General features: G+C 45.4%; 1 protein-coding gene across 4 annotated transcripts in view; it reads left to right on the forward strand.

Annotated features, from left to right (window-relative positions):
• OSBPL9 (oxysterol binding protein like 9) overlaps positions 1–16,102 on the forward strand; it is a 214,765-nt gene that overhangs the window by 57,710 nt on the left and 140,953 nt on the right. For all 4 annotated transcript variants that reach the window (XM_068239067.1, XM_068239068.1, XM_068239069.1 and 1 more), the window contains one exon: positions 4,642–4,720. In XM_068239067.1, coding sequence (XP_068095168.1) covers positions 4,642–4,720 — 79 coding nt within the window. The remainder of the gene's footprint in view (positions 1–4,641; positions 4,721–16,102) is intronic.

Below are 16,102 nucleotides of genomic sequence, written 5' to 3' on the forward strand. Positions count from 1 at the left end.
AGTATGGGTAGTATAGCTGCCCCAGTATGGGTAGTATAGATGCCCCAGTATGGGTAGCATAACTGCCCCAGTATGGGTAGTATAGCTGCCCCAGTATGGGTAGTATAGCTTCCCCAGTATGGGTAGTATAGCTGCCCCAGTATGGGTAGTATAGCTGCCCCAGTATGGGTAGTATAGCTGTCCCAGTATGGGTAGTATAGCTGCCCCAGTATGGGTAGTATAGCTGCCCCAGTATGGGTAGTATAGCTGCCCCAGTATGGGTAGTATAGCTGCCCCAGTATGGGTAGTATAGCTGTCCCAGTATGGGTAGTATAGCTGCCCCAGTATGGGTAGTATAGCTGCCCCAGTATGGGTAGTATAGCTGCCCCAGTATGGGTAGTATAGCTGCCCCAGTATGGGTAGTATAGCTGTCCCAGTATGGGTAGTATAGCTGCCCCAGTATGGGTAGTATAGCTGCCCCAGTATGGGTAGTATAGCTGCCCCAGTATGGGTAGTATAGCTGCCCCAGTATTGTTTAGGCAGTTAGGTGCTTCTCCCTCCGTTCCAGCGGCCGCCGATTGTTTTTCCTTCTGAGCTGGCGGCCGCTTCCTCTATGCGAGTATCCGGCAGCCCACTCTTCTCTGTAACAGGCTCTTCCCTCCCTGCTTATCCCCGCCTCCTCTCTGTCCGTAGTTAGATAGCTACAAGAAAATGGCCGCCGATGTCCGCATTTGTGGACATCGGCGGCCATTTTCTTGTAGCGCTGGACTAATTACAAACGGAGCTAGGAAATGCAGGGACAGACAGAGCGGGACAGCGAGCGGCGACACATACCCGATGCTGCCGTGACACATGAATGTGTCGCGGCACACGGGTTGGGAACCAGTGGCCTAGGGCCTGATAGATATTCTTTGTTCCGGTTTGTACCTTTTACAAGTACTCTTACCAAGGACTAGTTTTAGTCTAAAGGGAATAAATATAGTAGTCTACATATCCTTCTCACTTCAGTTGTCTTGTAAAATTCCTAAGCGTTGGCAGTTAAGAGACAAATTTTACGTTACATACTGTTAATCAACAAAATTGTAATATGCAAATTAGAGGAGTCGGAGTCGGTGGATTTTTGGACCGACTCCACAGCCCTGCTTGAGAGGGGAAGCAGTTTGCACTGTATTCTTTAGGCAGCCAGTGAGAGGATTGGCAGCATAAGCATACCTCCCAAGCTTTTGAGATGAGAAAGAGGGACACTTAAGCCACGCCCCTGCCACACTCCTAGTCTTGCATATCATAAAGTTTTCATAAGAAAAATGTTTTGTACAGTAATTCAATCTACACTGGTCCTTTCTATCTTGGTTAATTTTTCCTTATATTAGCATTCTAAAATTGGCAATACATCATATGAAGGTTGGGAATAAAGTTTAAGAGTCAAACACATTTTTAGTAGAGAAAAAATAGAAACCGCACGCACAAAGGATAGTTGAGCGCTATGGCATAACGGCCCATACACACGGGCTACAACTGTCGCCACACACGTGGCACGCGCATGTTGCGGCGACAGGTCCTCCGTGTATGAGGCGCGCGCCACGAGCTGTCGCTAGTCAGAGCTGTCCCCAGGCGATTAACTTGGCTAATCGCTGGCAACAGCTGTCACAGCAACCGTCGCTAGTCAGCCGCGCGTTCTGCGTGTGTATGTGCGGACTAGCGACAGCTACCCACAGCCAGAAGGGAGCTTCCGGCGGGGGGGAAGAAACTTTCGGCGACAGCTTCCGCCGCATCTCTGCCTGTTGGGCAGAGACGTGTAGACAGCTGTCGCTCAGGCGGAGCTGTCGCCAAGCTGTTGCACACAAGTCTCCTGTGTGCTAGCAACAGCAACAACGGTGCCCTGTGTGTATCAGCCTTGAGTGGAGAGCAAAAGCTGGATTCAGTAGGGACTGGAGGGGTGGCGGTCTGTTAGCAAGTAGCCCACAGAGCAGAATCTTGCAGTAGTCTCCGCAGGATATGATCAAGGTGTGCATAAGCAGGTAAGTAGCCTCTCGTGAGGCATCAGGGTGTGTTTCTGAGTTGGACAGGAGTTGGGTAAAGAGGCACTGTCGTGAAAATAGCGTAATGAATACAATTGGATATTTTTATTCAATATTTATGAATCATACAGTCAGTGTTTCCCCACCCTGATTGACATTGTGGCATGTATCACTGGTGGTGACATCTTTAGTACTGTCCGGTGATCTCTGTGGTATGTTTGTGAGAATCGGGTTTTGTTGCCTCGTCGCCGTACCGCCGCACACCTGACCAACCAACTTCGGCCCGACATCTTGCAGCATGCGTGATCGACCGTGTGACCAATTTCCGTTCCGAAATTGGTTGCTTTGTTGGTCAGGCATGTGCTTGCCAGTACAAATTTTCATTCAGTTCGATTATAATAATCGAATTGTATGGTCAAGCGGTCGCCAAGTTGCCTAATGTATGGCCACTTTGATGCTGGATTCACACCATACAATTTTTTGGGGCAGATTTACCTGCCAGATCGATTTCCAGCATGTCCAATCTGAGGATCGATTGTTTTTTTTTTTTTTTTTTTTTTTTTTTTTTTTTTTTTTTTTTTTTTTAGCGATTTTCTGATTGATTTTCATAGAAGCAAACGGAAATCGATCAGAAAATCGCTAAAAAAACAATTGATCCTCAGATCGGACATACTGGAAATAATCGATCTAGCAGGTAAATCTGCCAAAAAATTGTATGGTGTGTATCCAGCATGCCTTCCAGTGTTCTGCGCTGGAGCCTCTGTATTGCTCTTTGCATTGATCTAGTGAGTAACCGTATGAGTCATTAGTAATTGGTGAATCAGTGGGCAACAAAAGCTCTGCCCTGTATCCATCATGACAGCTGATTAGTCACGCAGGACGGAGCAGGCGTGTGTAAGTGGCAGTTTTAAGCCTTTGTATTTTTCTTATTAGTCTAAAAGCCTTTTCATTATGTTCTCTAACCCAATAATACAAAAATTGCAGTGTGGCTAAACCGTGAGTGAAAGGGCTGAAATCCAACCACAAATGTTATCTTAGTTCTGTGTATTCTCTCCTCACTGGATCTTTTGTTTCTTTTATCTTTTTCTTTCTGTGGAATTTGTACCTGTTGGTAGAAGCACAGTTGAGCCTGTGGGAGGTGCAGTAGTATAGTTGCTGGAGGGCAGATAGGATGAGGATAGATTGAGGTTTAGTTAGTGAGGTGGTGGTATTGAGAAGTATAGGGGTGCTAGGGAGGAGTGGGGTTAAGTAGGAATTGCGCATCAGCAAGAAATCAGCACCTGGTTGCACGCTTCCTACCCCCCCCACCAATGACATGCACAGCAGCCTGCTGCTGGTGATTTCTCAGAGGGGCAGCACTACAGAGTGGAGTTGCAGGAAACCAAGGGATCTTTATGGTAAGAAGCCCAGGTAAGTAAAATAGAACTCTTCCCCCAGTTTCAGGTTTCGATGGTTCGAATACTGCTCTGTGCCGCTGCGGGAGGCTTCGGAAGGTTTCAGGAGCACTCTGGCTCCTGAAGCCTCCCTTGACGGTGATTAAAACGAGTGTGATATCGCTGGACCGAGGGCACTGAGAGGAGCGGGGAGACTCTATAGGACCCAGAGCCTCCTCTCTCAGTAGGTGCATCTCTCTCTTTATATAGCATCAACATCTTCCGTAGCACTGTACAGAGTATATTGTCTTGTCACTAACTGTCCCTCAGAGGGGCTCACAATCTAATCTCTACCATAGCCATATGTCTATGTATGTATGCATGTATGTATCGTGTAGTGCATGTATCATAGTCTAGGGCCAATTTAGATGGTAACCAATTAACTTATCTGTATGTTTTGTGGATGTGGGTGGAAACCTGAGTGCCCGGAGGAAACCCAAGCAGACATGGGGAGGCCGTATAAACTTTGTGCAGATAGTTCTCTTATTACATATATTCAATCAGCATTATTATATGCAAATCAGAGGATTCTGAGTCGAGGAGTCTGTGGAATTATAAAATGAGAAATTGGTTGATTTTTATACAGCTGCCACAGCCCTGGCCACTAAAGATACAATTTGCTGAACGATTGGAAATGATAGTTTGTGACAGCTAATAGGAAAAAAAAAATCTCTTAACCAATCTCATCAGATTAATGAAATCGATCCGATTTTTGGATCGATCCCATCAATCTGATCAGATTGGTTCGGAGATTTTTGTCCATTAGTGGTCCCAAGCAATCATTTTTTACGAAGAATCGTTGGTAAACTATTAGCAAATTGTATCGTTAGTGGCCACCTTTTATAGTAGACATTTTGCTGATGCACTGGGAACGGTAATAAAAACCTTTTTTTTTTTTTTTTCTTCATTATTTTCATATTGGACAAGTTGTATTTTAAGTTTTAGCATTTTTCTTTTTTTAATAGTTGCTTATACGAGAGTTCCCTATTGCTGTCCCCTGCGGTTGCCTCCCCATGAAAGAGGCTCAGGTTCCCTCCTCCCTTAATTTCCTAAAACGGTGTGAGGCAAGAAAGCTTGCGAGATAATTGCACATTCCTTCCTTTGCTCCACGGTCCCCCCTCCTGGCTGCTCTGCTGCAGTGCTGTAGTAATAGCGTGTGTACTGCTGATGTCACTGCTCCTCTGCTCAGCATTCTGCTCTCTCTTCCACAGGGGGCTGTGATTGGGATTGACGATGAAGACGACAGCACCTTTACTATAACAGTCGACCAGAAGACCTTTCATTTCCAGGGTGAGCTATAACCTTACTGCTTGGTGTGTGTAGCTGTGTTGTGTGCTGCAGTAGCCCTGGGGCTGCCTGGCTGTGGTGACTGGTATACTTGGGATGGGATGAGCTCTGCAGCGAACAGATTACGTGCTAGACATGAATAAGGCTGGAAGATCGGAGGCATTTCCTATTTGGACAGCTGACTCACGGGAACAGACTCCGCATCGTACGAGGCTGCCCCGCATCCACTCTCCTCCCGCTTCCCTCCTGAGGGAACGTCTGCGGAGCCCGGCCACAGGAATCTGGCCAGAAGCAGGCTGTTTATCTCGTAATACGTTTACCTGGCTGCCCAAGGTGGAGTTCTCTCTGAGACTAGAAGTTTTTCTTCTTTTTATCTTCTCTTCTTTCACCTGCATTCTGCTGTCACCATTGCAATGCTTTTGTAACCATTTCTGGTCATAACTTCACAAACTCATGCCGTCTGTCACTGCTATGTTTCGGCATTGCATGCTGTGGCTCAGCCGTAGAAAGGGTAAGGAGGAACTCTTCGGCGTTGGTCTCTCTGTATGGGCGGCAGTGTGAACAGCTGGAGGCAGCTGCTGACTGGGAGTAGCAGGGTACATTGCTGCATGCTTCTGCTAGGGACTATGTCTGGTCTGTGCAGCTGGGGTGGGTGGGTTGGTTGGTTGGGGGGTGGGGGGAAACTACAAGTCCCAGCACACCCTGGATGCAGGAAGTTCTGAGATACAGGAGAGCTCCTGTTTTGTGCTTGGATTATGCTGTGAGTAATCTCTTCATTTTCACTTGATTTGATGGATGCCTTTGCCTGTACTTTGAACTATGCTAAACTCTGCATGAGTGTATGCCTTAAAGGGAACCTGAAGTGAGAGGTGTGTGGAGGCTGCCATATTTATATCCTTTTGAAGAGGACCTGAATACTTGCACAGGATAGAAGGAAAACATAGAAAATGCACCCTGTATGTATTTAGACCTCATTCACATCTAAAATTGTAATCGCAAGCGTTTTCCGATTTTGTGCAGGTTTTATTTCCTCCTCCCGGCGCTCCCCTGCGTGCTGCGTTTTTGGTAAAAGCGCTTTTCCAGAATGGTTTTGAGATTCACTTCCTGACGCAAGTCAGGAAATGAACTCTTTGACCTGGAGAAGAATAAATATGTATTTATTCTAAAAACGCAAACACAATTGCCGCATCGCCGGTTTTGTGAGCGTTTGGCGCTCTTCCTATACCTTCCATTATACGAAAATTGCCCCAAAAATGGTACCGGCACCGTTTTGCTGAACGCACAGTGCGCACAAACCCAGCTGATTTGAACCTTCTCACAGACATTCATTGCACAAACGTTTTGTGGGCGATTTTAAGAATCGCCTACGCTTGTAAAAAGGCCGCAAACCGCCCCTAGTGTGAACGAGCCCTTAGAGAGTTTAGCCTGTCTTAATTCCCCCTCTTCTGTGATTAATCAGAAGTTGTAATTTGATCTCTCAGCTGTGTCAGCTGAGCAGCTAATTTGTAAACACAGGCTGTTAATATGTCTGCTTCCATGAAAGCAGGAAGTTGAAACACTGCAGATTTATTGCAGGATTTGTATCAACTGTAACGAGGAAATGTTTTTCTTTAAATGAGAACTGTAGTGAGAGATATATGGAGGCTGCCATATTTATTTCCTTTTAAGCAATACCAGTTGCCTGGCAGCCCTGCTGATCTATTTGGCTGCAGTAGTACCTGAATCACACCAGAAACAAGCATGCAGCTAATCTTGTCATATGTCAAAATTGTCAGCAACCCCTGATCTGCTGCATGCTTGTTCACGGGCTATGGCTGAAAGTATTAGAGGCAGAGGATCAGCAGGGCTGCCAGGCAACTGGTATTGCTTAAATGGAAATAAATATGGCAGCCTCCATACACCTCTCTCTACAGTTCTCCTTTAAAAGCCATTATGCTGTTGCTTATGTTTTAGAGCAGAGAGGAAGTTTTGAGTTCAGGTCCACTTTAAATCAGTTTCCTGGTAGTCCTGCTCCTAGAGCCTTCATGGTTCAGCCATGTCAGAATAACACACCTGAAACAGGCTTGTGGCGAATCCAGTCACACTTCAGTCAGAGCACCTGATCTGCATGCTTATGGTGAAGAAAAGCCCCAAGATAGATACTTAGCCCAGTAGAGGAAAGCCCATGGATAATGCAGACATTTCTCTGATCCTCCTGCACCCCACCGCTGATCGCCAGGACTCTTATTATTCAATCCGTGTACAAGCGCAGCCACACTGCTCAGGTGCAAGTACTTTCCGCGCCTGCGCAGTAGCAACAAGCCGCTGGTGCACCAAGCAAGAAGCTGTGCAAGACTGGCTACTGTGCAGGAGCGGACTGAACTTACACCTGCACAGTGTGACTGCGCTTGTCTGCCTCTATATTCCTCTCATTTCAGGTGTGATGTAGCGAAGCAGGAGTGGTCACTTTTCTTTATACATCTTCATTATATGTAATGGCTGGTTGCTGCCTGAGTCTCTCAGAAACTAGTGTAGACGTGTCACAAAATTGAAACGCAGTGTTGTGTGCGCTTGTGTGTGTTTACGGCAGTTGTGCTGTGTTTGGGCCATAAGTATTTACGTATTTATGTTTACCAAACGTAGGTGAATTCAATACACTGTGTTTGGGAAACGCAGACTGCAGATAAGCCATACTTTTGTTTTTGTTTTTTAATCCCATTTAGCTGCACAGTGTACCAGCATAGTTAAGGTGCCCATACACTCGTCAGATTGGCAGCAGACAGATAAGAAATGCATCTGATGATCTATCTGATGCGTTTTTAGAACATTTTTTACCAGGATAGAATTCCAATAGATTTCAGTTTGAAATCTGTTGAAATTCGATCTGATGGCATTTTTTTGCCATCAGATTTCCATTAAGGCCAATGCAAACTGATAAGCAATCTCATCAGATCGACCTAAATTTTCCACCCTGCTAGTTCAATGGAAATCCATCGAAATCGATCGAAATCGGCCGTCGATCGGTCGATTGGCCAACCGATTTGCGATCGATCGATCGGTCGGCCAGAAAATCGGCTGAGTGTATGGGCTGCTTAAGTGTATGTTTGTGATATACAGTATGTCAGTGTTAAGCAGCCCATACACTCAGCCAATTTTCCAAATCGGTTGGCCAATCGACCGATCGACGGCCGATTTCGATCGATTTCGATGGATTTCCATCGAACTAGCAGGGTGGAAAATTTAGGTCGATCTGATGAGATTGCTTATCAGTTTGCATTGGCCTTAATGGAAATCTGATGGCAAAAAAATGCCATCAGATCGAATTTCAACAGATTTCAAACTGAAATCTATTGGAATTCTATCCTGGTAAAAAATGTTCTAAAAACGCATCAGATAGATCATCAGATGCATTTCTTATCTGTCTGCTGCCAATCTGACGAGTGTATGGGCACCTTTACCCTTAATTTACTATACCCTCTAATGCTCATTGTGTGCTTATGTTTACTGCCAGTGTGTACTGATTGCTACAGTCTACCTGTCTGTTCTAACCCAATATAAAGTTTTCTCCTGTGATCAGATGCTGAACCTTCAGTATGTGCCCCCCTCCTGCTCCCACCTTCCTCCTCTACTCTCCCTCATTCTACTGACCCTCCTGCTTATTTGGGTTCCACTCTGGAACCTCCAGTTGACATGACTCGCTGCCACACTTGCCCTGGTGGCAATGGCTGGACAGTATATTGATTAAAGTGACACTGAAGCAAAAAAAAACAAAAAACTCATGATATAATGAATTGGTCGTGTAATACAGATAATTAATAGAATAGAAGCAAAGAAAAGTGTCCTATTTTTATTTTCAGGTATATAGCTTTTTATTATAATATTGCATCATTCTCTAATAATTGCAGTTTCCACACTACACTCAGCATTGTAAATTATTTCACAGAGCAGGCTAGTGACCCTTTGTTTTGTTCTGCAGAGAAAAGTTCAAACAAAGAAGCAACAATGACAGACAGTTGAGATTGAAGCTTCAAAAAGACAGCACTGTCCACTAGCAGAGCTCACAGAAGATCTTTTGCATAGATAACTGAAGTTTCCTAAAGGTGGCCATACACTGGTCGATTTGCCATTAGATTCGACCAACAGATAGATCCCTCTCTGATCGAATCTGATCAGAGAGGGATCGTATGGCCACCTTTACTGCAAACAGATTGTGAACAGATTTCAGCCTGAAACTGATCACAATCTGTGGAGCTGCCGCTGCATCCCCCCCCCCCCCCCCGCCATACATTACCTGTTCGCACCGGCCCGAGTCCCCTGGTCCCCGCTGTCTTCTTCACTGCTCCGGGCTCCAGACCGTTCCTGCAGCTACTGAACTTCCTGTCCAGGGGAAGTTTTAACAGTAGAGGACGCTCTACTGTTTAAACTTCCTGCCGGGACAGGAAGTTCTGTGTAGCTGCAGCCGGTCAGGAACCCAGCGCGGAAAGAAGACCAGGGGGACCAGGGGACTCGCGCCGGCCGGAACAGGTCATGTATACCCGCTGTATTGCGTCGGTCGCCGGGCATTCGTACGCTGCTATCGACGCACTCCCGACCCGCCGGCGATCGAGAATCTTCCGCACGGACAGATCGACGGGAACGAACGATTTCGGACGGAAATCGATCGTTCTGTCAGCGGTGTGCGTGCCGATTTCACAGCCGACTCGATCACTGTGATCGAATCGGCTGTATATTGGCGGGAAAATCGTTAGGTGTATGGGCTCCTTTACTCTTCCTGTACTGGAAACAATATGAGACTCCTATCTGTGCTGATAATGTTTTATTTCTTAGCAGTGCTACACATACAAATCATTATATCATAAGTTTATTTTCACTTCAGATCCCCTTTAAGGGCTCTGCCTCTGACACGGGACTCCTGGGTTCAAATCCCAGCTCTTGCAGGAGCTATCTGCAGGCAACGTCTTGGTGCCAAATATCACAGGGCACCTTCAGAAATCTCCAGGAATTATGCCTCGAAGGGTCAGAGCCGTTTAATCGGCTCAGACAGGTCATGCATCATTTTAGGTAGCTGTTTTTGGCTGACCAATGCATAAAAGAAACACAGTAGGATTTGTTTTTTCAATAATAAAAACTTTATTGTACTCAAAGCAGGATATGTCAAACAGCAACCATAGTCCATCATGACTAGCGATGAGCGTAATCTGCTAACTACGATTATGCGAAATTACACATACATTTTTGCAGTTACGCATACATGTCATTACAAATTCGTAATTGAATTGACTTTGTGTAATCACTTGTAATGCCGTATGAATTTATGTGTAATTTTGTGCCAGATTTGGTGGTAACCAGCAAAGTCCCCATACATGCTATTGCTACTAAAATTGCTACAGATGTTACAGAGAATATTGGGAATATAAGTCAAAAGAAAACATTTTCAAGAAGACCCTGTAGTTTTTGAGAAAACCGTTTTTAAAAATGCAAAGAAAAATGTGTTTTTAAACCTAGAAAAATGACTGTTTAAAAACAATTTTTTTAAAATCGATTTTTGTCAAAAGCTACAAAGTCTTTTGGAACAATTCTTTTTGCAACTTGTACCCACTATTCTTCTTAATGTTTGTAGCAATTTTGGTAGCAATGGCATGTATGGGGGCTTTGTTATTCACCGCCAAAGTCGGCACGAAATTACGCGCAAATCATGCGTAAATTCATGCGTAATTACGTATGGGAACAATTAACTACTCAATTGCTTACTGTTCCCCCGAAATTACCATTTTGATGCAGAATTGTGTATTACGATGCGCAGTTATGCATGGGCGTAATTTCTGCTTTGGATATATATAACTCCGAAGGGAGCCTCCAATAGTGTCCATTAACAATTTTAACCCTACCCTGTAGGGTACTCATCACTATAGTTATAGGGTTGAGTTTTTTCCGGAGCTGCGACCGACAAGGCCGAGTGGGAGCTCTACTTCTCCACACGCACAGTCAAGTGGTTGCCGTCAAAAGCAACTCACGTTTGTAAATATAACATTGAATACTCTTTTTTTAATTTATTTTTTTAAGACCAACCGGTTGTACGATAAACGATAGTGGGCTCACGGCGTCCCTGTGTTTTTTGTTTTTTATCTCTACTAGCCTGATCCTGCAGGCTGATTTACTTGTTTTATTTTGCTGCCTGAAAGAGTTAATGTCTAGGCGTGGAAGTGACAGCTTCGGTCTTGTCGGTACCTTGTGAGTATTGTAATCCTCACTGATAAGCAAATTACAGCCATAAAAGTTTTCCTGGCAGAATACAACTTCTGAGAGCAGAAGTTGAACTATTGACCTTTTTCTATTTCTGGGACACTTAATAGGCTGCCACTGATTAGAGACTGTAAAACATTCAACCTACTTTGTAAATATTTAAATGTAAAAGAAAACACTGGGATTCTTTAAAAAGTCATTTTTAGGAGAAGGGGATAAATATAATTGTATATCTCATCAGTTTATTTTTTACATCGGGTTCACTTTAAGTTGCTCATACACTTAGGCCTGATCGTCTTGCAAGCATGGATTAGCACCTGAAGACGTGAGGGGACAGCAACCCTCATGAAATGCGTAAACTTGCTGGATGCTCCTAGTCCTTCCATCTGCTTCCATGCTTACAGAGCTAGGCTATCCCACAAATCATCGAGTTCACAACGGCCACTAAGCCCTGAACTGACAGATTTCATCACTGCTCGCTGAGTCCGTGTACTGACGTCATTAGCTGACGCTGTAGCTTCGTGAAGTCCTGAGATCTCTCAGAAAGCCCTCTAAATGTCTTCTCCATAAGCCTCGGTCCCCAGGCTACAAAGTGTGGGACACTCCCAATTCATCTGCCTGTCAGTTTATACATCTGTCTAGTGCATACCTGTCAAACTCCAGCCCACGGGCTAAATTTGGCCCTCAGAGCCATTAAAGGGAACCAGAGATTAACGTTTTACACAAAATAAACATATCAGTTGATAGCTTGTAAAGAATAAATTCTTTACCTGATAATTTCGCCGCTCTGGTGTGCCTTTTTTTTAATGTTTTTTTTTATTCATTATTGCTCCAGGAAAAATCAAATATGGCCGGCGGCTCATATCCCTTCTGCTTCCGGGTTATGAGTTGTTCTGAATGTGCTGTCTAGGCTATATGAGACTAGGCTGCTATCTAGGCTATATGAGAAAGGCTGCTGCAGCCTTTCATCTGTGTGCTTTCATTTTGGTATGATGTGCAGCTGCCTGTAGGAAGTCTCTCTCATAGGAATGAAACTGCAGTCATCATCATTATCTAGTGCACACAGAGCACAAAGGGATCATATTGTAGCCACACTTGTCTGTTTCAGAGCTTCTCTCTCAGGAGCAGCAGCCCCTCCCATGTCATCACGGCTCTCAGTATGCAAAGCAGGAAATCTGAGCCAGGAGGTGTCAGGCTTGGGCTTGAAAAGACTCCACAGAAGAGTTACTCAGCTATAATGATTCCAGGTCAAACCGAGACTGAGCCAGTCGGGGATTCTTATCACAGCTGATAATAGACTAATTAAGCAGATAAGAATGAAACTAAAAGCAGGGTAGGTGTTTACTGTCATGTTCACACTGATAAATGTAATAAAATACATGAGGGTGCTTTGTCTGGTTCTCTTTAAATTTGGCCCTCAAGTGGTTTCTCCACTTTGCATTATGTTTGGCCCACTCTAGACCACCAGGGAAATTATATTGGAGGTGAAGCCCTAGAACACCAGGGAGGCCATATGGGGGAGGTTGGGGGAAAGCACTAAACACTAGGGAACCGTATAGGAGAGGGTGGGGGCCTCTAGACAACAGGGAACTGTATAGGGGAGGGAGGACCACTAGACACCAGAGAACTTTATAAGGGAGGATGGTGGCCAATGGACATTGAGGATGGCCTGCGACTAGGTTTCAGTGTACAATTCCAGCCCACTTTGTATTTGATTTCGACACCCCTGGTCTAGAGGGAGATCTTCCTTCACCCCCCAACCCACTCATGACCGGGTCTCTAGTGCTGGGAGATGAAAACCCCACAGACACCCATGGCAACAGCAGTCACATCCCCCTACCCTTTCCTGCACAACAGAAAAGCAGTCAATCCTGGGTAGGCTGTGGATGAACATAACTTAAGAAAAATAATTTAGTTTGGTAGCACAGAAGAGGTTAGACTTTCTCTTGTGGCCTGGCTGTTTTGGGTCTCCTTTGTGAAGATTCCCCCAAAGGGTTTTTCCACCAAAACTATAGATTTGTATCGATAACATGCTGCAATCGCTATTTTTCTCCATTTAAAATGAGTGCGATTTTAGTTATTTTCGGCGGGTATTAAACTATTACAGGGCACTTGTAGTTGCATACAAAATACAGAGCGTTTGCGATTCACTAAAAATTGAACCGCACCATTGGGAAAGGAGCACAGCGGTTTCCATGTCGCAGTCAGCAAAACCCGAGCGTTCTGATAATGAAATTGGAACGCAGCCGGTGGAAAAGGTCCTGTTTCTAGATCCTCCATGGATTTAGTCCGCAACCTGGTTGTCCAATCACCAACAAGCACATTTAGATGAGGACAGGAAAGCAGGAAAATGCCCAAGGATCAGTTTAACCCCTTTCACGATTGTAATAATGTGTATCTGGAGCTGGACATGAAATAATCCCTTGTATTTTATTGGCTGGAATATTTCTCCCCTGACTATTATGAGAAGGGTTTATTGATCTCCCTTATAATGATGGATTGAACCACTTCTGGATCTGGGTTAATGTAATGAGCCTTGCAGAGGCCAGAAAGCAATACCGCTGTTCCGCAAATGCTGCTTCATTCAATATAAGGGGCTTATACAGACTACACACGGCTTCAGCTGGCATGGTGAGCTCGCTGGTCAGTAAACACAGCTTCAGCGAACACGGCGAGCTCACCAGTCAGTAAACACAGCTTCAGCTGACATGGTGGGTTTGCTGGTCAGTAACACGGCTTCAGCTGACATGGCGAGCTCGCTGGTCAGGAAACATGGCTTGAGCTGACTTGGTGAGCTCGCTGGTCAGTAAACATGGCTTCAGCTGACATGGCGAGCTCGCTGGTCAGTAAACATGGCTTCAGCTGACATACTGAGCTCGCTGCTCAGTAAACATGGCTTGAGCTGACATGGTGGGTTTGCTGGTCAGTAACACGGCTTCAGCTGACATGGCGAGCTCGCTTGTCAGTAAACACGGCTTCAACAGACATGGTGAGTTTGCTGGTCAGTCAACAATGTTTCAGCTGGCATGGTGAGCTCGCTGGTCAGTAAACATGGCTTGAGCTGACTTGGTGAGCTCGCTGGTCAGTAAACTTGGCTTCAGCTGACATACTGAGCTCGCTGCTCAGTAAACATAGCTTGAGCTGACATGGCGAGCTTGCTGGTCAGGAAACATGGCTTGAGCTGACATGGCGAGCTCGCTGGTCAGGAAACATGGTTTGAGCTGACTTGGCGAGCTCGCTGGTCAGGAAACATGGCTTGAGCTGACATGGCGAGCTCGCTGGTCAGGAAACATGGCTTGAGCTGACTTGGCGAGCTCGCTGGTCAGGAAACATGGCTTGAGCTGACATGGCGAGCTCGCTGGTCAGTAAACATGGCTTGAGCTGACTTGGTGAGCTCGCTGGTCAGTAAACATGGCTTCAGCTGACATACTGAGCTCGCTGCTCAGTAAACATGGCTTGAGCTGGCATGGCGAGCTCGCTGGTCAGTAAACATGGCTTGAGCTGACTTGGTGAGCTCGCTGTTCAGTTAACACTGCTTGAGCTGGCATGGCGAGCTCGCTGGTCAGGAAACACGGCTTCAGTTGACATGGCGAGCTTGCTGGTCAGTTAACACGGCTTCAGCTGATATGGCGAGCTCGCTGGTCAGTAAACACAGCTTCATCCGACATGGTGAGCTCGCTGGCCATTAAACACAGCTGGCATGGTGAGCTCACTGGTCAGTAAACACAGCTGGCATGGTGAGCTTGCCAGTCAGTGCTCAGAATCTACCGTTAGGGCCACCAATGCGGATTATGTCACCTGAATCATGTATATCCTGCGCATTTATTATTTGTGATGGAACAGAACCCATGTTGTTTGTAACCAATTAGACTCCCTGTAGCGTGGAATTGTCATTGAAATGATTTTACTCAATCTAGAAGGTTGCTAGATAGGCTACATTCACAATGGGGCATTGCGGTGCAACCTAACGGACGCATTGTAACATGGACAGTCGCACTGCTAGGATAAACCTCTGGGACATTCACCGTGCGACCGGTGTGATCGAGTGGAGTGCTTTACCACATAACGTGTGCTGACAGTGAAGCATACTCTACATTGACTGTATCAGGGCTGTGGAGTCGGGGTCGGAATAATTTTGGGTACCTTGAGTTCCTTAAACTGAGTCGGAGTTGGATGATTTTCGATCCCTGGTAAGTATTAGATTTAAGGCCTGTACTCGCCTTGCTATTTTTCGAAACGACCAGGTTTTTTGTTTTTTTTTTTCAATGAGCAACGAGCGGTCATTTCCGCAATCTCACAACATGGGTACAGGTACGCGAATGTCGTTAAGCGTCATGTGGCAATAATGTCTCGACGGATCTTTACGATCCTCAACTATACCATCGCAAAGTACCGCGATCACTTGAAGTCTTGTTCGCGCCCTTCGTGGGCTGTTGCACACACCCGTCCGCAGGAAGATCGATCAGGGAACGCTCGTCGTGGAGGGACGCCGATGTGATCCATTTTCCTTTGTCACGAGGCGAGTATTTTATCGGAGCAATTTTGGTTACCTGGAGTTGGAGTCTGAGTCGGTGGTTTCATAAACTGAGGAGTCAGATGATTTTTGTACAGACTCCGCAGCCCTGGATTGTATGCCTCACTCGTGTAAAGTGCGGTGCAACATTCCCATTTCGTTCCGTATTAACGCTTACAGTTAACGCAACTGTAAACGTAGCCTTAATGACTAGTGATGGACAGTGAGGTGCAAATAGTTTTGAGTTGATGCAGAGTTATGCCAAATTTACTGTACATGCAAGTTTTATGCAGTTGAATTGAGCCAAAGTGGAATTTAATTTGTCCGTTTTCGAATTGCATAATCCTGCATCAACTCAAAACTACTAGCAGCGCAGCGACTAGATGCTACACAGGAAACTCGGTAAGCTGTATTGAAGCTTAGTTGAAGCTATTAGCAATTGGCTGAGTAGCACATGTCACATGTCTCTAAACCTTTTTATCTAATGCTGGCCATTTCTGGATAGTTTGGACTATTGGAGTTTTTTTCGTTTTAAGTGGACCTTTTTATAGATTCCGTTTTTTGACCTTAGTATTTTCATGTGACTAAAGGTGGCATTACACTTATAGATTTGCAGCAGATTCGACCATCAGATAGATTTGTCAGATGCC

This window comes from Hyperolius riggenbachi, chromosome 6 (assembly GCF_040937935.1).
Source record: "Hyperolius riggenbachi isolate aHypRig1 chromosome 6, aHypRig1.pri, whole genome shotgun sequence".
Lineage (NCBI taxonomy): Eukaryota > Metazoa > Chordata > Amphibia > Anura > Hyperoliidae > Hyperolius > Hyperolius riggenbachi.